The sequence below is a fragment of the Medicago sativa genome, chromosome 5 (genome assembly GCF_051527215.1).
Source record: "Medicago sativa cultivar Bolivia chromosome 5, Bolivia_mono, whole genome shotgun sequence".
NCBI lineage: Eukaryota > Viridiplantae > Streptophyta > Magnoliopsida > Fabales > Fabaceae > Medicago > Medicago sativa.
The window spans coordinates 73,602,805-73,627,473 of NC_140753.1; the positions used below are offsets into that span (position 1 = coordinate 73,602,805).

General features: G+C 33.4%; 3 protein-coding genes and 1 long non-coding RNA gene across 5 annotated transcripts; 3 read left to right on the forward strand and 1 right to left on the reverse strand.

Annotated features, from left to right (window-relative positions):
• The first annotated feature begins 1,441 nt into the window (after positions 1 to 1,441).
• Positions 1,442 to 4,851, forward strand: LOC146924843 (protein FAR-RED IMPAIRED RESPONSE 1-like). Of its 2 annotated transcripts, XM_085709791.1 has the most exons (6): positions 1,442 to 1,567; positions 2,495 to 3,927; positions 3,999 to 4,070; positions 4,172 to 4,267; positions 4,350 to 4,406; positions 4,496 to 4,851. In XM_085709791.1, the coding sequence occupies exons 1-6, from the start codon at positions 1,546 to 1,548 to the stop codon at positions 4,547 to 4,549; spliced, it is 1,734 nt and encodes a 577-aa protein (XP_085565917.1). In that variant the 5' UTR covers positions 1,442 to 1,545; the 3' UTR covers positions 4,550 to 4,851. The 2 variants fall into 2 exon arrangements, with proteins under 2 accessions (XP_085565917.1, XP_085565916.1); XM_085709790.1 differs by lacking the exon at positions 1,442 to 1,567 and having other exon boundaries at positions 1,596 to 3,927.
• A 437-nt stretch (positions 4,852 to 5,288) lies between these two features.
• LOC146924844 (uncharacterized) lies at positions 5,289 to 7,566 on the reverse strand. The gene is made up of 3 exons (XR_015010279.1): positions 6,973 to 7,566; positions 6,136 to 6,639; positions 5,289 to 6,004 (listed from the first exon to the last, which is right to left on the reverse strand). It is a non-coding gene; the product is annotated as an uncharacterized LOC146924844 (long non-coding RNA).
• Positions 7,567 to 7,849: 283 nt separating this feature from the next.
• Positions 7,850 to 9,798, forward strand: LOC146924845 (GDSL esterase/lipase At4g10955-like). Its single transcript, XM_085711898.1, has 2 exons — positions 7,850 to 7,926; positions 9,105 to 9,798. The coding sequence occupies exons 1-2, from the start codon at positions 7,850 to 7,852 to the stop codon at positions 9,796 to 9,798; spliced, it is 771 nt and encodes a 256-aa protein (XP_085568024.1).
• Positions 9,799 to 17,036: 7,238 nt separating this feature from the next.
• LOC146924846 (uncharacterized) lies at positions 17,037 to 21,553 on the forward strand. Its single transcript, XM_085709797.1, has 2 exons — positions 17,037 to 18,289; positions 19,828 to 21,553. Exon 2 carries the CDS (start codon positions 19,972 to 19,974, stop codon positions 21,064 to 21,066), a length of 1,095 nt encoding a protein of 364 aa, XP_085565923.1. The 5' UTR covers positions 17,037 to 18,289; positions 19,828 to 19,971; the 3' UTR covers positions 21,067 to 21,553.
• The last annotated feature ends 3,116 nt before the right edge of the window (positions 21,554 to 24,669 follow it).

Here is a 24,669-nt window from a genome sequence, read left to right on the forward strand (position 1 = left end):
TCGCAAATTACAAGTAAAACTGACTACTTTGATGTAAAACTAACAGAGCCACAATTCAAGGGTGCTAAAAGACTATCACAAATAATACAACTTGTTCACTAAACAACCAAGGACTCGATTTAAACTAATATAGAGATAACAAAAACCAACCAGCTGCAATTTACTAATTCTCATGACACCAAAAGTTAGCTTCCTGGCACCAACACTACAAAATTGTTAGATTAGTTCTGGCAACACTTTCTTTTCACTTTTATCTTTAACACTTACTCTTTTATAGGTTGTACTTTATGTGTCAGGTTAAGTAAACTTGTCACATTGCACATCCACCCTACATCAAAGTCAGTTTATTAAGAACTAATTTGTTATGAAATTTAAATCATCTTAAGGACAAGATTATTAGTAACTATAATTGTACAAGGAGTAATTACCGTCAAATTAGTCTTTAAAATATCTAAGTTTTTTAGACAAATTATTATCAGTGTGGTGTGACATTAAAGCGAGAATGGCGTTGAAGGGTTGGATATATCATATTCTAATAATAAAATTTAACATTCTTTCAAAAAACAATAAAAGTTAACATATAAATTATTTCGATGGACACTTCACAATTAGATGGATGTATTTGTCAATTTAAAAAAATTAAGGACTATTTTCACCGATCAATAAAATTTCAATGATCAATTTGTCCACTCACCCCTTAAATTCGTTTAAAACAATCTCTCCTAAAAAAAAATCTTTTAAGAAAAATACTTTTGCCAGTAATTTTGTAAATATCACATATTTTGATAAAAACTTAGACAAATAAACCAATAATTTAGTCTTTAAACTATCAATGTTTATTTAATTAGGTTCATAAACTTTTTTTTTTTTGGTAGCAATTAGGTCCATAAACTATATAGATTTAATAGGTAGATCTTAAATTATATGAAATTCATCAATTTATTCCTACTATTAATATTTTAGAATTTTCCTTTTTTAATATATGTGAATTGTGTTTGGGGGTTCACGATACATCAAAACTTGTTTACCAAGGTACTCACGGATCACTTATGAGCACATCTTTATGAGATATGAGTTAATTTCTTATCAAATGAATCAATTATCATAGATAAAATATTAGAACTAAATTGATAAAATTTTATATACTTTGGTTTAGAAATTACATTGACAAATTATTATATATACTATAAGACTTTAAAGACTATTTCTTATATTTTCACCACAAAAAAAAAAAGAAAAATGCTGTTTCTCCCGACACTTCTCAACCCGACACATTCACGAGAGTGACATGGCTTTTTTTTTTAAAATATTAAAACAATTAATTAATAAAATAAAAACAAAATTTCTTCAAAAAAAAAAAAATAAAAACAAAACAAAATAAGTTGTCCCCATCCACCGCTAATTAACTAGAAATTAGCAACCTGCACTAAACCAAATCTAGGCAAATTCTGCAAGAGACCCACATCGATTGAACGGCGGTTATCGACTCTTTTTTCAACGGCAAGGCTTTGATTGAAACAGCAAAATTCCAGAAGTCAAGTTGTAATGGAAACAGTGCAAAAATCAAGTAAGTTAACTACCTTAAATTGGGTTATCACCCATCCCTCATCAACTGATCAAACTACCTTTATATGATAAATCAATTTTGATTTTGATTTTTGATATTGAAACTGATTTGGATTAGCCTAGATTTGTATTGAATGCTTATTGTGATGTTGTTATCATTTATATTTTTTAGTCAATTAACATAAGTTTTTTTAATTTATTGCATTAGTGGAAGAAGTATTTGTATCTTCTGATGAAGAGGAAATTAGAGAGGGAAATAATAATTTTGATGATAGTTTAGAAGAAGATATTGTTCATGAAGATGAAAAACCTCAGGTTGGAACTATATTTAGCTCTAAAGATGAACTTTTTGAGTATTACAAGAGTTATGCACAATCTATGGGTTTTGGAGTTACTAAACTTAGTAACAAAAATACAGATGATGGGAAAAAATACTTTACTCTAGCATGTAGTCGTGGATCAAAGTATGTGAGTAAGGCGAAGAAGCTTTTGAACCCAAATCCTTTAACAAAAACCAAGTGCAAGGCTAGATTGAATGCATGTATTTCTTTAGATGGAACTGTTACTATTACAAAACTTTTTCTTGAGCATAATCATGATCTAATCCCTGACAAAGCACGCTATTTTAGAAGTAGTAAGTTTTTGGATCCTCGTTTGAAAAGGAGGTTAGAACTCAATGATCAAGCTGGAATAAATGTAAGCAGAAATTTTCGATCAATAGTTGTTGAAGCAAATGGTTATGAGAATATGACATTTGGTGAAAAGGACTGTAGAAATTATATAGATAAAGTGAGGAGACTACGACTTGGGGCTGGAGATGCTGAGGCTATTCAAAATTATTTCGTTAAAATGCAAAAGCAAAATAGTCAGTTCTATTATGTAATAGACATTGATGATAAAAGTCGCTTACGAAATGTTTTTTGGGCAGATGCGAGATGTAGGGCTGCATATGAATATTTTGGTGAAGTCGTAACATTTGACACTACTTACTTAACAAATAAGTATGACATGCCTTTTGCCCCATTTGTTGGAGTAAACCATCATGGCCAATCTGTGTTGTTGGGCTGTGCTTTATTGTCGAAGGAGGATACTAAGTCCTTTACTTGGTTATTCCAAACATGGTTAGAGTGCATGCATGGACGTGCTCCAAATGCCATAATTACCGATCAAGACAGATCCATGAAAAATGCAATTGCGGCTGTTTTCCCAAAAGCTCGTCATCGATGGTGTTTGTGGCATATAATGAAAAAGGTTCCAGAAAAGCTAAGTAGATACTCCGATTACGAGTCTATGAAAACACTTTTGCATGATGCTGTATATGATTCTTTGAGTAAGAGTGATTTCATGGAAAAGTGGGAAAGAATGATTGAAGATTTTGAACTTCATGATAATGAATGGTTGAAGGGGTTATTTGATGAAAGAAATCGTTGGGTTCCTGCATATGTGAGAGACACGTTTTGGGCGGGAATGTCAACGACTCAAAGAAGTGAAAGTATGAACTCGTTTTTTGATGGATATGTAAATTCAAAGACAGCATTGAAGCAATTTGTTGAACAATATGACAATGCATTGAGAGATAAAGTTGAAAAGGAAAACAAGGCTGATTTTGGTTCATTTAATACAGTGATAGCTTGTATAAGTCATTTTGGCTTTGAGTTGCAATTCCAGAAAGCATTCACCAATGCAAAATTCAAAGAATTTCAAGTGGAGGTTGCTTCTATGATTTACTGTCATACTTGCTTTGAGAGATTGGAAGGATCAAATTCTATATATTCTGTTATAGAGAGCAAGAAAAACTTTGACATAATTAAAGATATAGTGTTTGAGGTATCCTTCAATGAGAAAGACTTTGAGTTACGTTGTATGTGTTGTTTGTTTCAATTCAAAGGTATTTTATGTAGGCACATCCTTTGTGTTCTAAAGTTAACAGGAAAAACAGAGTCATTGCCATCCTCTTATATTTTCTCTCAGTGGAGGAAGGATATAAGACGAAGACATACCCTTGTTAAATGTGGTTTTGATCATTTAGTTGGAAATGCTAAATTGCAAAGAGTTGATAAAGCATGTGCTGACTTTTATGAAGTTGCTTCTGAGGTGATTAATACCGATGATGATTTGTTTAAAATGAGGAATTGGATCAAGGAAGTAAAAAATGAGTTTTCCTCTAAAGAAGCATCCCCTGGCATTGTGGAAGATGGTTCAGTTCAAAATCAAGTGATTAAAATTCTTGACCCTATACCGACTCGAAGTAAAGGGCGTCCTCCTTCAAAAAGGAAGTCTTCTAAAGTTGATCAAATTGTGAAGAAGATTTCAAAAAAGAAGACCCAAAAAAGAAGTCAACAGAGTGGAACTCAACAAGAGGTAATTTTAAGATTTGTGTACATCTAAAGTAATAATTTTGAATATATCTAATATTCAATATTTAATGGCAGGGCCTGTGTGCATCTAAAGTACAAGAGAGTGTTCAAGTAGTTGATGTAGTTGGCACACAAGAGAGTGTTCAAGTAAGTTAACTTAATTTCTTTTTATTTCTCAACTTTAGTTCTAAATGATCAATGAGACACTACATACTTATTGTCTATGTTTAATACATATATGTTTTTAGGGGGAACAAATTAGTTTTGGGAGGAATGGACATGGTGGTGTAAATAATTTAGCTCCCTTCAATCCAAATTCAATACTTATGAGTGAAGTAAATCAGGTGCAAGCATAAAATCTAGTGCTCTTTAGTTTTCTGTAACATTAATATTGTGGATCTAACAAGTATTTTCCATGTTATTTAGGTTCCATTTTATTCTCAATTCATGAATCATGGTGTTTCCTATTTTGAATTGTTACAGGTACTATATTTTATTATAGTCACTGTTATTTTTAAAATTAAATATTTCGATACAAATTCATTACTTATGTTAGTTTTTTCTTTTTGTAGGCACAACACAATGTGAATGATCCGTTGCTGTCATCAATAACACGTGAATCATAAAAACATGTAGCTATGATTGACCATTTTGATACCAGTTAGAAGAAGAGGATTGCTTTTGAACTATTAGCTTTATGCCTTTAGCATAGGATTGTTTTTGATATTTTATACCAGTTGCTTCAAATATGTATAAAATTTAAGAATTGGAGTGGTATAGTGAGGTTATATTCTTGTTTCAGTGAAATTTGTCTTCACAATGTTTTTGCACTTTTTAAAATCTGCTATGTAAGGCTACATTGTATGGATTCACATTGTTTCTAAAACATTATTCAGAGCTTGGTATGAGAGACAGACTTATTACTGCCCTTCTTGGTTTTCTGCTATTGGGCAAGTATGACCCACTTTGGTCACTTCACATCAAGATTCACTTATATTTTTAATCTCAGTTATGTGGATGAAATAATCACTACAGGTGATACCTCCCTTTTATACAAAATCGGATATCTGAACTGCACTCTGAGTTTGTTTTTAAAATTGAAATACTTATTGTTACTTGCTTAGTATTCAAATAAAGAGACTGCTTAATGGATCTCTTCTGTCATCACAAACTAACAAATCTAAAATCAATAGTGGGTGCATGGCTATGTGCCATTACAACCCAGCCAGACATCGGTTTGTAGTGAAAAAATTATGTCATGCCTCTCGAGAATCATAGAAAGGCATAAATAACCTGCTATGGTATACCAGAATCGGCTACTGCAATATTGACAGTGGAAAAAAGTTGTAAAATTGTTCTATGTAGTTTTTTTTTTAATCGGAAAAATTTATTAAGCGCCAACCTGCAAGACGCAAGGAATGGACGATAAAAAGGAACCAAAAAGGTGCCGCATATAGACGGAACACCCAAGCCCTATACAATAGTACAAAACACCATGGCCCCAAAATTGTGACAGTAACAATATATGAGCCTGTAATCCGGTATAAATGACACCAAAATACAAAGCCATAGCTAAAACTAGCCACAAGCAGTCCCTCTACAATAACTGAAAATGTTCCCTAAGGCATCCTAAAACAGCAGCCTACCCATAAAAGAAAAAACCAAAACAGAAGGCCTAGCTTTCCTTCTCAGCTGCTGCACAACCGGCATCAAAAAACCCCAGCATCCACACCAGAACAGCACCGCAACAGCTTAACAAACTTGCAAGGTTTAGGAGTTTCACTAGAAGCAGAGTCTTTCAACGCTTCAGCATATTTGATCAAATTAGATTTCTCTTTGCTATACGAATCTGAGAAATAAATTTCAAATCTACAGTGACACTTTTCCTTCGGCTGAAACTCTTTAAGCTTCCAACATCAGAATTTCTCCTATCACATTAGGAAATGCTAATCACAAAAAGATCATTGAATAAAACAGTTCATCAATCACTTCAGACCCGTCTCTCTGGCCAAATCAGTCACAATATTCTCTTCATCTTTCACATTATCTTCATCAACTGGCTGAGAACAAATATCTAAAGCCTGCAAGAACCAAATTCAATAAGTAGAAGTTTTATAGCAACCACATATTTTCAATAAAATGCACTGATACTTATGCCTGCATACATTTAATTTTTATGCATCTGTACTTTTTATGAAATTATGAAACGCACCTTCACGCTTGTTTCAACTACAGCAGTATCCGAGACCCTTGAGTGCTCTCTAGTTCTTTTCAGGTCTTCCTGGCATGATAAGCCAGCATTACAAATTGTATAATTTTCCATACCATGAGTTTGTTTGTAAATTAATATAAATAATTTTCAACAGTGGCATAAAATATATTAGCTGCCTGAGGATTGCACAACAATGCAATTCATTCATAGAGGAATTACTCATCTTTGCTCAAAAAAAAAAAAAAAATCACTCATCAGCTGCTGCCAAAGCCTCTATAGTTGTGTCTTTGGACTCTTATGTCACTCAACACCGTAGCCTAGACTTACTCCTTCTGCCCATGAGGTTATTGCAGATGCTTACTTCTCCATTTGTTTTGGCTCTACCTCTAACTCTAATCTTCCCATTCATAAAGGTATAATGTGCCTACTTATAACCCTTCTACTAACTATCTCTACCTTGTTTGATTGTCTAAGACGGTCACTTTCTTCCCTTATAGCATCTGCCTGCATTCAAAATAAAAGGCTGAAATTGAGTTTGACAAAGTTAATCAAAAAAAAAAAACACAGGGACCTCTAAAAAACAATCTTCTAGCTAAGTCAGAATTAACTTTGGTGACAGAATTTTATAATGTTTTTCTTCTTCTGTTAAGCTTCATACTTAATTTTCTTCTTCAAAAATTTAACTTTGGGGATAGAATTTCATAATGTTTTTCAGCACAAACATGAATTGAATTCGACAGAACACATCCAAAAACATTGACTAAAATCAGAAAGAGAACGACCAAAAATCAATTTAATTTACAAAGAAAATTAATTGAATTCGATAGAGAAAATTACCATGGATATAGCCACCGGAGAATTCACCTTCATACAACACGCCAGAAGGCCATAGTATTTTCCCAAATCCGTTTCTCATCCCCTGTCTCCACTCACCATCATATACACATCCATCTGACCATAGGTACTTACCCTGGCCTTCAGGAACATTGCCGAGAAGGGATCCAGAATATGACTCGCCATTAGGAAGAGAGAGTTCCCCTAATCTAAAACCAGCAATTTCAGTGGAATGACCAGCTTCGCCGTTTGTCAATATAGACCCAATTTCCATATAAAATCGCTGTAGGAAGCAAAGGAACGGCGACGGCGAAAACGGCAAAGGAACGAAAACCGCGAAATACAGCAATTGAACGGCGACAACCAAACACGGCAAAGGAACGACGATGGCGTAATAACAAGGGAACGACGAGACGAAACACACACAAAAAGGAGTCGGGAGAAACAGGATGAGAGGATGAGGGTGTGGTGGTCGCGGAATAGAGGATCACAGGTTTTTGAATTGGGGAAGATTTGATTATTGTCCTCATGTGTTTACACGTAATCAACATGTCACTCGGGACACTCTCGGGAAGGAAATTTTCGGGAGAAATAGCAACGCTGAAAAAAAAAATACTATTTATTGTAGAGACTCTCAAAAAAAAAATCATAGAGTGAGAGTTTAGGTATTAAATTAATCTAATCCGATACCTTCGACGTTGTACACTACGATCAAATGATACAACGGCGATAGCTCACGTTGAACTATATAATCTCAATGTTATTTCAACAAATAAAGAAACATTATTATTACCGGCCGTTTGAGTTCGTTGCATAGGAAATTGGAAGGAACCTTTGTTACATACATTGATGGCAAACCAAGTTGTTGTTCCGCCCTTAGATGGGAAAAAAATCATCTGATCCTCGCAGTTTGATCACAACCCTTAATTGGTGGAGGGACTTCATTGACTGTACCTGGTCAGTATCCATTTCATTTCATAGATTAATTAATATTGTCACTCTTTCACTTTTTTATTTGACGACGATATGATGATGCATGATCTTAGAAGTGAAGAATTTGTTACTGTTATTACTAGTTGCATTGCATGCATATAATTTCTTGTTGAAGTTTTTTAGGATGTTGCCATTATGGGGTGTTACAAATTTGTATATATAAGAGTGAATACCTAATTTGGTTCTGCCAATTTTCACGTGGCCCAATTTAGTCTGCACAAAAAATAATACCAAACTAGTCTCTACTAGTTTATCTATTATAATGAGCGACTAATATATAGTTTGTCCTCGTATAAATATGTTAGGGACTACTTTAGGTATTATTTCTTGTAAAGGACTAAATTTGGTTGCAAGAAACTTGTGAGGACCAAATTGAATCTCTACTCTTTTTATAAAGTTGAAAACTTTATCAAATAGGTTTGCATGCTTCTGAGAGAAGGAACCAGCAACAATAAATGGAAAAGACTGTTACTGATTTTTGTCTTGTTTTAGAACATGTTTGGATATCCACAATTGCTGATGGGAAAAGTAGTAAAAGGATCTTACACTGAGTTTTTAAGCAATAGCTTCTCTGTGAGTTGAAATTAGCTTCTGTATCTCAGATTTTTAAAAAGCTCTCGCGATTGACATCTTTATAAATATATGTTATAAATTTTATAAAGACCTTTTCGCAACTGAATATTCATAAACTTATTTTAATCTATATAGCACCAACACTTCATTGAATGTGTGTTCGATGTTCAACACTAACGCACGTGGTTATATTCAATTATTTTCATTTTCTCAAATTATGTCTGATGTCCATGTGTTAGTGTCGTGTCTAGTGTCTTTGTGCGTGCTTCATAGGTTTTAATTCAGAAGCTTCTCTTAGCTAGAAGCTAAATCGAGTCGTAGATGCCTTGTATATAACTACTCAGTTGCCTTATGCTGTCAATCAGAGACCGTCTTTATAAATTCCATGTTAAATTAATGGCTTTTTTATAATATGGCAAGCAAACTCAAGAATACCATGTTGACAAGAACAATAGAGCACTCTATTTTTCATTTCTTATCTTAAATCTGGTGCTAAAGCGCCACCGGTTTCGGTGGTATTTACATTCTTCTTTTTGTGCAAGTTGTTGATAATATTTTGTTGAAAACAGGAAGGACACAAATTATAATCGAAGAGCCATTGCAAGCCTTATACAAGCAGTGTACTTCCTTGAACTTGATAGACAGAAGAACAGAACAAAAGAAAATTCTCTAGCTCCAGATTTTTGGATTCCCATCAAGTATAAACCGACACAAATATTGATTGATGAAAGAGATGGATCCATTTTCGGTGCAATATTTGAATGGGATCGGTCTGCAGCATTGTCTGAGTTCAAACCATTCAAACCAATCGGTGCTCCGAGAGCTGTTTTAGCCCTCAGAGGAACACTGATCAGATTCCCTACTATGCGAAGAGATTTTGAAGACGATTTCCGCTTTGTTGTTTGGGAAAGCTTGAAGGATTCTGTGAGGTTTAAAGTAGCTATGGATGCAGTAAAATCAGTTTACAATACATATGGAAGCAGAAATGTATGCATTGCAGGGCATTCTTTAGGTGCTGGGTTTGGTCTTCAAGTGGGAAAAGAATTGGCAAAGGAAAGGATTAATGTGGAAACGCATTTATTTAATCCACCTTCTGTTTCACTTTCTCTGAATAGGGGAAATATTGGAGAAAAGGCGAAATATGTTTGGAATAGAATTAAAACTGTGTTTCCTTCGAGTAGTGAAACTCATGTCAGCAACGATGTGGACGAGACTTATGTGGACAAGACTTACATTATACGATTGAAGAGAATGATACTGTAATATCCCGCTGAATTTATAATAAATTGTTGTATCAATTACATGTCAAAACATAAATAATTGTTAAAGGGGTTAGTTATTTATTAAGAAATGAGACATTAGTCTATAAATATCTCGCTCATTATTCCAATGAACTCGAAGAATTTAATGGTTACGTATTAACGGAGGATAATTATGTCTTTTCACTTAAAGGGCATTATGGTCTTTTGGTACTCAAGATTTTTTTTTAAGAAAGAATTTGGACCATTTCTCTCATTTTTCTCCAAGTTTCTAAACACTTCCAAAGCATTCTTCTCTTCTCCTTCCCTATCAAAATTTTCGGTCATCATCTCCATAACCTTGCCACCCTAAATTCTTCAACTTCTTCAAAGAAACATCAAGCTTAAGCATCAAGTAAGCAAGTGGTGTTGTAATCAAGAAGTAAGTTTGAAATTCTTTCCCCCTCTATGTTTGGTCTTAACCGCCCATTCCCTCCATGACTTTTCCAAATCTTCAATCTCACTTTAATCTCATGAGAATTCATTTGTAAGAATGATTTTGAGGCACACATGAAGGATTAATCACAAGGTAAATGACATAATCATTTTTTCATGGAAATTTATTCAATTCAAGTTGGTGTATGTTGTATGTGTTTTTGAAGATAGATATGTGTAGTTATGGTTTTAGGAACATGGTATGAAGAATGATAATAAGCTAGGAGCATTGGTGTGAGAATTTAGGACTTAAAGTGTGTAAGTTGTTTCTATAAACTATTACAAGTGATTATTGAGCATAACATGATGGAATTTCAGAAATGGGTTAGGAGATATGTATTCATGTTTGCTTTGATTCTGGAAAATTGGAATAGAAATTGAATTGTTTAGAGGGCATAAGCTGTCAGTTAAGCTGTTTTGAGCAAAATTGCCTTAAATGACTAAGTTGTGGTTTAAGCTGCTGTACAAGTGATTCATAGGGCTGATTATTCACGTTGGAACTGTTGTGTCAAAGGCTGGATCGAAATTTTATGATAAAAGTCATAAGTCGCGAGTTAAACCATTTGGATAATAGCTTAAATTGCAATTCAAGTTGTGTCAGGTATTACCTTGCGATGAACAGTTTAGGAGAGATATGTAGAATTGGTATATAAGCAATGAAAAAAAAATAAGGTGTTCTAATCATGGTAAAGGTGCTTAAATGGTAATTAAGCTGTTTTGGAAGTGCTTAAAGAGCCAAACGGTGAACTTCGGGTGCAAGGACTGGAATGGAAATTTTTGTATATGCTGGTTGATGAAGTAAGAGTATGTCACAAATGAGTTGAGCTGTTTTAGAAAGAGTAACACCTATAAGCCAAGACATAAGCTATTTTAGAAAGATGGATTATGGAGTTTTGGAGCTAGCAAAAGCTGAAAATTTTGGATAAGCTGCTTGCAATTTCGGGACTAATGCCAAGGTGAGTTCCTTTAGCTTAGAACCCACCTTTGGGGATCAACTATGATTATGTTTGATTATTTAGATAATATGAATAATTTAGACCATTTCTATGATTACTAGCCGATTGTCCAAGCATGACTATCATGCCATATGATTGGTATATTTGAAACATAATAAATGTGAGATAGTAGAATGATTAATTCTGAGTTAGGTATCATTATTTGTTTATTCTAAAATCTCAAATATGTTAATAAGTATGTTATGCTAGTATAAATGTTGGAGGGAAAATTCTATCAACGCGAATGATTTATATAATTATAGTAATGATTTGAAAGAAAATTGAAATGAGGAGAAAAATTGAAATGAGTAACATGCTCATAGAAAAAGAAAGAAAGAAAGAAAGAAAAAAAAAATGAGAATATTAAGAAAAACTCCGTTTGCTGCAACGAAGAGATAATGCAGCCTATGAACAAATTGTTCATAGTATTTTAAAACTGATATTCCGTTCGCCACAACGAAGAGATAATGTGGTATATTTCCGTTCGCCACAACGAAGAGATAATGTGGTATATTTCCGTTCGCCACAACGAAGAGATAATGTGGTATATTTCCGTTTGCCACAACGAAGAGATAATGTGGTATATTCCGTTCGCCACAACGAAGAGATAATGTGGTATATTTCCGTTCGCCACAACGAAGAGATAATGTGGTATATTCCGTTCGCCACAACGAAGAGATAATGTGGTATATTTCCGTTCGCCACAACGAAGAGATAATGTGGTATATTTCCGTTTGCCACAACGAAGAGATAATGTGGTATATTCCGTTCGCCACAACGAAGAGATAATGTGGTATATTTCCGTTCGCCACAACGAAGAGATAATGTGGTATATTCCGTTCGCCACAACGAAGAGATAATGTGGTATATTCCCGTTCGCCACAACGAAGAGATAATGTGGTTTATGTACAAATAGTGGAAAGAGATAAAAGATGAAATAATTTATATTGAGTTGTATAAATGAGAAAATAATTTATATATTTTATTGATAGTAAATTCACATCATGAGATGCGAGGATAAAGTATACGAAAAGTGTATCAATAGGAAAAATTATGTTTGGAATGAATTAGCTACGAAGCAATATTTTATGGAAATTTTACAAATCGTTGGAAATGAGGAATTTTAGTTATGGAACTCCGGCTTAGTTAGCCGAAACTAGTTGTTATCGGAAAAGAATCAGAGACATACTCAATTAAGTATGTCAAGGTATAAGTTATACCAGAATACGATAGATCGGATATATGTTTATGATTAGTATGTTTATGATTAAAGTTATGAGTATGATTATATTTATTATATGATCAAAATAGTATTGCAAACAGCGATTTTAGTTATCCCTTGATCACTTAGTTATGCATAATGAAATTGTATAAACCCAAAATGGGTTGAGGTTAGAAACAGATGGCGATCATAGGTTCCCCGAGGTTGCCTACAACCTAGGATAGATGGAACTCACTGAGACATCTTGTCTCATCCAAATCCCTTTTATTTATTTCAGATATACGAGTTATTATACGACAGGATAATACTTGATGAAGGAGCAGAAGTAGCTGGACCATATAAAGTACACATCAGTGGTACTATTTCTGAGTTAACAGGTGAGAAGTTCTATGAATTGTTCAGAGAATTTTTATTTATTGTAATGTTAATGTACCCGATGCCGAGTTTAACACTCATGCTAGATATCCTAGGTAATTTTCTAGTAGGGGTGTTTCAATTTGGTATCAGAGCAGGTCGATTCAGATCGTGCCTTGGGTCATTAGAATTCAATAAGATGTAGTGTGGCTATTGGGTTCCAGATATTTATTCCAAATGTCATGTCTGGCTGAGCCTGATCAACTCAGACTAATATATGACAGTAGAACAAATGTCTGAGAGCTGAATAGGACCTTGATGAATGAATCGTACGAAGAAGGAAAGGCATGATGTGAAGTTTATACTGAATTCTCTTAAGGAAGTATTCAACACCAACGGTGACTAGTACCTGTGCAGTTTAAATTGATCAGTCAGAAAGAATCAGTTCGTAAGAGACGTATGTTGGAATTTAAGGTTGAAAGTTGGAGAAATTATTTGTGCTTATTAGCAAGTAAATCCCTGAATTTCGAGGACGAAATTTCTTTAAGGGGGGTAGATTGTAATATCCCGCTGAATTTATAATAAATTGTTGTATCAATTACATGTCAAAACATAAATAATTGTTAAAGGGGTTAGTTATTTATTAAGAAATGAGACATTAGTCTATAAATATCTCGCTCATTATTCCAATGAACTCGAAGAATTTAATGGTTACGTATTAACGGAGGATAATTATGTCTTTTCACTTAAAGGGCATTATGGTCTTTTGGTACTCAAGATTTTTTTTTAAGAAAGAATTTGGACCATTTCTCTCATTTTTCTCCAAGTTTCTAAACACTTCCAAAGCATTCTTCTCTTCTCCTTCCCTATCAAAATTTTCGGTCATCATCTCCATAACCTTGCCACCCTAAATTCTTCAACTTCTTCAAAGAAACATCAAGCTTAAGCATCAAGTAAGCAAGTGGTGTTGTAATCAAGAAGTAAGTTTGAAATTCTTTCCCCCTCTATGTTTGGTCTTAACCGCCCATTCCCTCCATGACTTTTCCAAATCTTCAATCTCACTTTAATCTCATGAGAATTCATTTGTAAGAATGATTTTGAGGCACACATGAAGGATTAATCACAAGGTAAATGACATAATCATTTTTTCATGGAAATTTATTCAATTCAAGTTGGTGTATGTTGTATGTGTTTTTGAAGATAGATATGTGTAGTTATGGTTTTAGGAACATGGTATGAAGAATGATAATAAGCTAGGAGCATTGGTGTGAGAATTTAGGACTTAAAGTGTGTAAGTTGTTTCTATAAACTATTACAAGTGATTATTGAGCATAACATGATGGAATTTCAGAAATGGGTTAGGAGATATGTATTCATGTTTGCTTTGATTCTGGAAAATTGGAATAGAAATTGAATTGTTTAGAGGGCATAAGCTGTCAGTTAAGCTGTTTTGAGCAAAATTGCCTTAAATGACTAAGTTGTGGTTTAAGCTGCTGTACAAGTGATTCATAGGGCTGATTATTCACGTTGGAACTGTTGTGTCAAAGGCTGGATCGAAATTTTATGATAAAAGTCATAAGTCGCGAGTTAAACCATTTGGATAATAGCTTAAATTGCAATTCAAGTTGTGTCAGGTATTACCTTGCGATGAACAGTTTAGGAGAGATATGTAGAATTGGTATATAAGCAATGAAAAAAAAATAAGGTGTTCTAATCATGGTAAAGGTGCTTAAATGGTAATTAAGCTGTTTTGGAAGTGCTTAAAGAGCCAAACGGTGAACTTCGGGTGCAAGGACTGGAATGGAAATTTTTGTATATGCTGGTTGATGAAGTAAGAGTATGTCACAAATGAGTTGAGCTGTTTTAGAAAGAGTAACACCTATAAGCCAAGACATAAGCTATTTTAGAAAGATGGATTATGGAGTTTTGGAGCTAGCAAAAGCTGAAAATTTTGGATAAGCTGCTTGCAATTTCGGGACTAATGCCAAGGTGAGTTCCTTTAGCTTAGAACCCACCTTTGGGGATCAACTATGATTATGTTTGATTATTTAGATAATATGAATAATTTAGACCATTTCTATGATTACTAGCCGATTGTCCAAGCATGACTATCATGCCATATGATTGGTATATTTGAAACATAATAAATGTGAGATAGTAGAATGATTAATTCTGAGTTAGGTATCATTATTTGTTTATTCTAAAATCTCAAATATGTTAATAAGTATGTTATGCTAGTATAAATGTTGGAGGGAAAATTCTATCAACGCGAATGATTTATATAATTATAGTAATGATTTGAAAGAAAATTGAAATGAGGAGAAAAATTGAAATGAGTAACATGCTCATAGAAAAAGAAAGAAAGAAAGAAAGAAAAAAAAAATGAGAATATTAAGAAAAACTCCGTTTGCTGCAACGAAGAGATAATGCAGCCTATGAACAAATTGTTCATAGTATTTTAAAACTGATATTCCGTTCGCCACAACGAAGAGATAATGTGGTATATTTCCGTTCGCCACAACGAAGAGATAATGTGGTATATTTCCGTTCGCCACAACGAAGAGATAATGTGGTATATTCCGTTCGCCACAACGAAGAGATAATGTGGTATATTTCCGTTCGCCACAACGAAGAGATAATGTGGTATATTCCGTTCGCCACAACGAAGAGATAATGTGGTATATTTCCGTTCGCCACAACGAAGAGATAATGTGGTATATTCCGTTCGCCACAACGAAGAGATAATGTGGTATATTCCCGTTCGCCACAACGAAGAGATAATGTGGTTTATGTACAAATAGTGGAAAGAGATAAAAGATGAAATAATTTATATTGAGTTGTATAAATGAGAAAATAATTTATATATTTTATTGATAGTAAATTCACATCATGAGATGCGAGGATAAAGTATACGAGAAGTGTATCAATAGGAAAAATTATGTTTGGAATGAATTAGCTACGAAGCAATATTTTATGGAAATTTTACAAATCGTTGGAAATGAGGAATTTTAGTTATGGAACTCCGGCTTAGTTAGCCGAAACTAGTTGTTATCGGAAAAGAATCAGAGACATACTCAATTAAGTATGTCAAGGTATAAGTTATACCAGAATACGATAGATCGGATATATGTTTATGATTAGTATGTTTATGATTAAAGTTATGAGTATGATTATATTTATTATATGATCAAAATAGTATTGCAAACAGCGATTTTAGTTATCCCTTGATCACTTAGTTATGCATAATGAAATTGTATAAACCCAAAATGGGTTGAGGTTAGAAACAGATGGCGATCATAGGTTCCCCGAGGTTGCCTACAACCTAGGATAGATGGAACTCACTGAGACATCTTGTCTCATCCAAATCCCTTTTATTTATTTCAGATATACGAGTTATTATACGACAGGATAATACTTGATGAAGGAGCAGAAGTAGCTGGACCATATAAAGTACACATCAGTGGTACTATTTCTGAGTTAACAGGTGAGAAGTTCTATGAATTGTTCAGAGAATTTTTATTTATTGTAATGTTAATGTACCCGATGCCGAGTTTAACACTCATGCTAGATATCCTAGGTAATTTTCTAGTAGGGGTGTTTCAATTTGGTATCAGAGCAGGTCGATTCAGATCGTGCCTTGGGTCATTAGAATTCAATAAGATGTAGTGTGGCTATTGGGTTCCAGATATTTATTCCAAATGTCATGTCTGGCTGAGCCTGATCAACTCAGACTAATATATGACAGTAGAACAAATGTCTGAGAGCTGAATAGGACCTTGATGAATGAATCGTACGAAGAAGGAAAGGCATGATGTGAAGTTTATACTGAATTCTCTTAAGGAAGTATTCAACACCAACGGTGACTAGTACCTGTGCAGTTTAAATTGATCAGTCAGAAAGAATCAGTTCGTAAGAGACGTATGTTGGAATTTAAGGTTGAAAGTTGGAGAAATTATTTGTGCTTATTAGCAAGTAAATCCCTGAATTTCGAGGACGAAATTTCTTTAAGGGGGGTAGATTGTAATATCCCGCTGAATTTATAATAAATTGTTGTATCAATTACATGTCAAAACATAAATAATTGTTAAAGGGGTTAGTTATTTATTAAGAAATGAGACATTAGTCTATAAATATCTCGCTCATTATTCCAATGAACTCGAAGAATTTAATGGTTACGTATTAACGGAGGATAATTATGTCTTTTCACTTAAAGGGCATTATGGTCTTTTGGTACTCAAGATTTTTTTTTAAGAAAGAATTTGGACCATTTCTCTCATTTTTCTCCAAGTTTCTAAACACTTCCAAAGCATTCTTCTCTTCTCCTTCCCTATCAAAATTTTCGGTCATCATCTCCATAACCTTGCCACCCTAAATTCTTCAACTTCTTCAAAGAAACATCAAGCTTAAGCATCAAGTAAGCAAGTGGTGTTGTAATCAAGAAGTAAGTTTGAAATTCTTTCCCCCTCTATGTTTGGTCTTAACCGCCCATTCCCTCCATGACTTTTCCAAATCTTCAATCTCACTTTAATCTCATGAGAATTCATTTGTAAGAATGATTTTGAGGCACACATGAAGGATTAATCACAAGGTAAATGACATAATCATTTTTTCATGGAAATTTATTCAATTCAAGTTGGTGTATGTTGTATGTGTTTTTGAAGATAGATATGTGTAGTTATGGTTTTAGGAACATGGTATGAAGAATGATAATAAGCTAGGAGCATTGGTGTGAGAATTTAGGACTTAAAGTGTGTAAGTTGTTTCTATAAACTATTACAAGTGATTATTGAGCATAACATGATGGAATTTCAGAAATGGGTTAGGAGATATGTATTCATGTTTGCTTTGATTCTGGAAAATTGGAATAGAAATTGAATTGTTTAGAGGGCATAAGCTGTCAGTTAAGCTGTTTTGAGCAAAATTGCCTTAAATGACTAAGTTGTGGTTTAAGCTGCTGTACAAGTGATTCATAGGGCTGATTATTCACGTTGGAACTGTTGTGTCAAAGGCTGGATCGAAATTTTATGATAAAAGTCATAAGTCGCGAGTTAAACCATTTGGATAATAGCTTAAATTGCAATTCAAGTTGTGTCAGGTATTACCTTGCGATGAACAGTTTAGGAGAGATATGTAGAATTGGTATATAAGCAATGAAAAAAAAATAAGGTGTTCTAATCATGGTAAAGGTGCTTAAATGGTAATTAAGCTGTTTTGGAAGTGCTTAAAGAGCCAAACGGTGAACTTCGGGTGCAAGGACTGGAATGGAAATTTTTGTATATGCTGGTTGATGAAGTAAGAGTATGTCACAAATGAGTTGAGCTGTTTTAGAAAGAGTAACACCTATAAGCCAAGACATAAGCTATTTTAGAAAGATGGATTATGGAGTTTTGGAGCTAGCAAAAGCTGAAAATTTTGGATAAGCTGCTTGCAATTTCGGGACTAATGCCAAGGTGAGTTCCTTTAGCTTAGAACCCACCTTTGGGGATCAACTATGATTATGTTTGATTATTTAGATAATATGAATAATTTAGACCATTTCTATGATTACTAGCCGATTGTCCAAGCATGACTATCATGCCATATGATTGGTATATTTGAAACATAATAAATGTGAGATAGTAGAATGATTAATTCTGAGTTAGGTATCATTATTTGTTTATTCTAAAATCTCAAATATGTTAATAAGTATGTTATGCTAGTATAAATGTTGGAGGGAAAATTCTATCAACGCGAATGATTTATATAATTATAGTAATGATTTGAAAGAAAATTGAAATGAGGAGAAAAATTGAAATGAGTAACATGCTCATAGAAAAAGAAAGAAAGAAAGAAAGAAAAAAAAAATGAGAATATTAAGAAAAACTCCGTTTGCTGCAACGAAGAGATAATGCAGCCTATGAACAAATTGTTCATAGTATTTTAAAACTGATATTCCGTTCGCCACAACGAAGAGATAATGTGGTATATTTCCGTTCGCCACAACGAAGAGATAATGTGGTATATTTCCGTTCGCCACAACGAAGAGATAATGTGGTATATTTCCGTTTGCCACAACGAAGAGATAATGTGGTATATTCCGTTCGCCACAACGAAGAGATAATGTGGTATATTTCCGTTCGCCACAACGAAGAGATAATGTGGTATATTCCGTTCGCCACAACGAAGAGATAATGTGGTATATTTCCGTTCGCCACAACGAAGAGATAATGTGGTATATTTCCGTTTGCCACAACGAAGAGATAATGTGGTATATTCCGTTCGCCACAACGAAGAGATAATGTGGTATATTTCCGTTCGCCACAACGAAGAGATAATGTGGTATATTCCGTTCGCCACAACGAAGAGATAATGTGGTATATTCCCGTTCGCCACAACGAAGAGATAATGTGGTTTATGTACAAATAGTGGAAAGAGATAAAAGATGAAATAATTTATATTGAGTTGTATAAATGAGAAAATAATTTATATATTTTATTGATAGTAAATTCACATCATGAGATGCGAGGATAAAGTATACGAGAAGTGTATCAATAGGAAAAATTATGTTTGGAATGAATTAGCTACGAAGCAATATTTTATGGAAATTTTACAAATCGTTGGAAATGAGGAATTTTAGTTATGGAACTCCGGCTTAGTTAGCCGAAACTAGTTGTTATCGGAAAAGAATCAGAGACATACTCAATTAAGTATGTCAAGGTATAAGTTATACCAGAATACGATAGATCGGATATATGTTTATGATTAGTATGTTTATGATTAAAGTTATGAGTATGATTATATTTATTATATGATCAAAATAGTATTGCAAACAGCGATTTTAGTTATCCCTTGATCACTTAGTTATGCATAATGAAATTGTATAAACCCAAAATGGGTTGAGGTTAGAAACAGATGGCGATCATAGGTTCCCCGAGGTTGCCTACAACCTAGGATAGATGGAACTCACTGAGACATCTTGTCTCATCCAAATCCCTTTTATTTATTTCAGATATACGAGTTATTATACGACAGGATAATACTTGATGAAGGAGCAGAAGTAGCTGGACCATATAAAGTACACATCAGTGGTACTATTTCTGAGTTAACAGGTGAGAAGTTCTATGAATTGTTCAGAGAATTTTTATTTATTGTAATGTTAATGTACCCGATGCCGAGTTTAACACTCATGCTAGATATCCTAGGTAATTTTCTAGTAGGGGTGTTTCAGATACCTCGATTATCACGCTTGGTGGATGCTGGTTTTGGAAAAGGAAAATGGATTCCGCATCTTTATGTTAACAGCAATGACTGGATCAGTTACTTTTATGTCCATTCCAATGGAACAAGAGAAAATATGGGTGAAGTTGAGAGTATGGATCCTACAAATCAGCAAAATGAAGCCAGGTTGTTTGTTGTCTCAAAGGAAAACCAGAAATTTCTCGAGGCTCATAGCATGAAACAATGGTGGTCAAGTGACGGAAACATACAGCTTAGGCATGATATCCGCAATAGCAAACTCGTAAGCATGCAACTTAAATCTTTGAATAGTAGTACACCTTCTCAGGTCATACTTTTCTATTATCCATGGTATATTTCATTAGCCACGAGTCGCGTAAATATTAGAGATGCGACAGATTATCTTTGGAGTATACTTAAATGTGTGCCTCATATAAGTGGTAAAGCTCAAATCAGCGATGGTGGAGAAGTGACTTCAGGTATAGGTTTGATGAGTTGGATACCCCAATTATCTGGCTTGAAGGATACCGATGATTGGGTGCGCAACAAGAATGGTGGCACAGAAGAGAAAATGGCTAGAAAGGATAATATGGATCCTGAAGAGGGTAAAATTTCTGCAACTCATGGCGAACAATGGTGTCCAAGTGACACAAAACTTCACCAAGCTCTCCATGATAGCAAACTACACATAAGAAGGAAAGTTAGATCGTTATACACCGTTGCACCTTGGGAAGTAACAAAAAGATTAAATCCTTTTATTTCACTTCCCATTTGTCGCAATAGTATTGGAAAAAAAGAAGAATTTGTATGGAAATGGAATAGTATTAAATCCATACTTCTTTCAAGTAGAGAAACTCACATGAAAAATGACAATCACGACAAGATATCAAGTGTACCGTTAAAGAGTTGGATGCCTTCACTATCAGGCTTCAAGGATGTTGGTTTTTCTGTGGTCAGAAAGGCTTCTCCTATGTTTAATCTACGTTTTGTTTCGTCAGCCATACGTCGTTGAAATAATGGTGAAAAGGAAAAATTTGTTTCAAGTAATGAAACTCAAGACAGCAATGATTCAGAACAGACTTCAATGCTGAAGGATACTTGCTACTTTTGGGGTGGGAAAATTTGTTCCCTATTTGTATGCGCATCCACAATGGTAGTTCCTTAAAGTGGTGGCATAGGAGAGAAAATGGTTGACAAGGAGAACAAGGGTCCTTTGCAATAACACAGGAAAAAGCCTTAACAATTCCATCAAAATACTAAAATAAAAGTACATTAAAAAAGGATACATAACATTAGCAAAAAAAAAAAAAAATCCCATGATGGTTAAATTCAGGAGTTGTAATCATCCTTAGTCTTTATTTATGGAAATTAATATTAGTGTCGTGATTAGCAGGGATGATTGCACTTTGAAGAAATTGTGGTGATTATTTTATGGATCAATTTTTTATGTATCTTTATGTTAGAACTTCAATGAAATTATTGTAGTTATTTTATTTTCACTCATAACAAACTATTAAACAAGACTCTTTCTAGTCTCACCCCATATAATTCTAGTTACACCCAAATATATTTAAAATTTTACAATAATACCAAAATTGTCCTCTTTATGTAAATTTCTAAAAACCCTTCTTTCATTATCATTCTAAACCCTCACCCCTTTTTCACCCACAAACCACTATGGATATGCAATCAATACCTACTAAAATCGCCAATTAAATCAACATCTCTTCCATTGATACGTACTCGATTCATACAAGTAAGTGAATTTCATAAATTTCTTCGAGTTTCTATTTATCGTTTGCTCTATGATTTATTTGATGTTGTTAATTTTACCATGGATGTTTATCGTTATTGTTAATTTCATGTTTGTCTGTCGATTTGTTTGATTTAATTTTACGTAGAAGGGTAACGTAATTTAAGTTTACATAGGTCTCACGTGAATTTAGTTTACTTACATATTCTAAAGAGGAACAACATACACGTAAACTCAGTTTACATGAACTTAAGTAAACTCAGTTTACATAAACTGTGTAAACTACGTTAGTTTACTTAACTTATGTAAACTCAGTTTACATAGTGTATGTAAACTCAGCTTACATAAACTACGTAAACTGTGTAAACTCTTATTGTAAACTCAGTTCATAGTGTATATAAACTCACTTTACATAAACTACGTAAACTTAGTTTACATAAACTGTGTAAACTCAGTTTTCGTAGTGTATTTAAACTCAGTTTACATAAACTACGTAAATTGAGTTTACATAAACTAAGTAAACTCAGTTTACATAAACTGTGTAAAATCAGTTTACGTTAGTTTACTTAACTTATGTTAACTCAGTTTACTTAGTGTATGTAAACTCAGTTTACATAAAATAGTTTATTTTAATTAAAGGGTATATTAGTAATTTTGGGGTGTAACTTGGATTATTTGGGGTGTGAGTAGTATCTGTCATTAAATAATTATCTCATATTTTCTGCATTTTATTTTCTTCTACTTTCTATCATCTTTCTTGTTCTCATAAACCAAACAAAGTGTCAAGAGACAAAGCTTTACTTTTGAAATAAATAAGAAAGAGGTGTGGTTGGATAGGGATCTAACTCCTCTAAAGTGAGTAATTCACTTTGGAAGGTAAAATGAATTATATCATCCGTTAATTAAGAAATCAAGGGTAAATATTGTAAATACACAATAATAAACCATGAGTTGTTAAAATAACTTTTATCAAACTCAATTGGGTTGGTCTATTGGTATTGGCTTGGGACTTGGGAGTGTGCTCCTCCGTTCGATTCTCCCTAGTGTCAATTTTAGGTGGGCTAATTTAGCTTCTTCAAAAAAAAAATAACTTTTATCACATTTACATTTTATTCACTTTAGAAGATTCAAATTCAATTAGATAGAGAAAGGAGGACAGAACTGTATATGGGAAGTAGCGGAAGGAGAAAGCTTATTCAACAAGCTTAATCATATGGCAACACCGTTCGTTTAACTAAGAGTGTGTTTGTTATAGCTTCAAAACAAAGATTTTATTTTCAAGAAATTTAGAGATTGTTTTCTAGAGACTTTTGAAAAAATTTGAATTTAATTTTTGTTTGTTTACTATCATAAAAAGATAATTCTAAGATTTAAAAATTATACACTTGATTTCCTTGTTTTTTGAAGCAAAAAATAGATTTTAAAAAAGCTACTAAGGACCAATTTTCATTTTGAGGTTAAATTTTTTTTTTTAACAAGATAGATTTTTTGAAGATCTATAACAAACACTATAAAAATAATAAAAATGTTTTTAGTAAAAAATATAATGTTTTTGGAAAGAATTGGAAAAGAAACGGACCCTAAAATGAAGTAGCAAGTCAAAAAAGTTGTGGTTTGAATGCTTTAAAGAAAAACAAATTACTCAGAGATAATAAGAGGAGCAACTCTTGCTTGCACGCGAATATAAATGAAAAATACTTGAACACACCAACATAAATAAAAAAATAAATAAAAAAGAATGTAAACACATCATTCAATTATTTTTTTTTTTAATTTTTTTAATTTATGTGCATGCCTTTTTTATTTGTGTTCAAATAAGTATCTCCCCGTAATAATAGGTGCCAAGTTTCTTTTTGACTGATCAATGGTAAGGGAAGATTGTTTTTATGAATGGAATGGATGGGTATATTTTTTTTTGGATATTGTAGTAGTTGTAGTAAAGTTGTTTGAGTTTGACTAGTCAAAAGGATAAAATTAAGGGAAAATACTTGGGTGACATTATGTCACCGTGACATTAAATCTGGGCCACACAAAGATGTTGTGTTGTGTGGCCCAGATGTGTTGTATGTGTTGTGCGGCCCAGATGTTGTGTGACAATGTGTGTTGTGTGGCCCAAATTTAATGTCACGGTGACATAATGTCACCCAAATGCTTCCCAAAATTAAGCGCAAGACTAGTGGAATAATAACATCTAAGGTTGTGATTTAAAATCTACCAGTGATTTACATGTCCCATGTGCATGTCCCATGTGAAATGCCACCTGTGATTTAATCTAAAGTATTCACATGGATCACCCATCTTTTAGTCCTGACATTTTGCTCTATAGTACGCACTAAAGTCTAAACATCTTTGTAGACTAGTATTTTTTAAATATTAACTTTTAATAATTCTTGTTAATAAATAATTAAAATGTTAAAGATCAAAATTATACATTAGCATGTAACAATCAAATATGTCATTTATTTTGTGACAAGAGGGAGTAATATACATGATAGGACACAAAGGATGGTTCATTTTGAACCAAATGATCTCAATTGTAAAGTGTGAATTACTGTACATAGTTACATGTCATCAATCATGTTACTCCCTCCGTCTTGGAATATCTGACCCATTTTCTAAAAAAATAGTCTCAAAATAACTGAGTCATTTCAATTTTCAATACAACTTTCATCATTCTCAATACAATATAACTCTAATTAATACTACTTTCATCATTCCCAATACAATATATTTCACTTTCTCCTTTATTTATACATTTTTCTTAATCTGTGTGAAAAATCAAACTGGCTCAGATAAAACGGACGGAGGGAGTATTATAGTGCAAAGGTACACATGAGCAGAAAAACCAAATAAAGAAACATT

What these genes read in the sequence shown, in the direction of transcription:
- LOC146924846 (XM_085709797.1), top strand. Translation starts at nt 19,972, where the DNA reads ATGTTAATGTACCCGATGCCGAGTTTAACACTCATGCTAGATATCCTA.
- LOC146924845 (XM_085711898.1), top strand. Translation starts at nt 7,850, where the DNA reads ATGGGAAAAAAATCATCTGATCCTCGCAGTTTGATCACAACCCTTAAT. An exon ending in GACTTCATTGACTGTACCTG is followed by an intron (nt 7,927 to 9,104) that starts GTCAGTATCCAT and finishes TGTTGAAAACAG; the next exon opens with GAAGGACACAAATTATAATC.
- LOC146924843 (XM_085709790.1), top strand. Translation starts at nt 1,945, where the DNA reads ATGGGTTTTGGAGTTACTAAACTTAGTAACAAAAATACAGATGATGGG. An exon ending in GCACACAAGAGAGTGTTCAA is followed by an intron (nt 4,071 to 4,171) that starts GTAAGTTAACTT and finishes ATATGTTTTTAG; the next exon opens with GGGGAACAAATTAGTTTTGG. An exon ending in TTATGAGTGAAGTAAATCAG is followed by an intron (nt 4,268 to 4,349) that starts GTGCAAGCATAA and finishes CATGTTATTTAG; the next exon opens with GTTCCATTTTATTCTCAATT.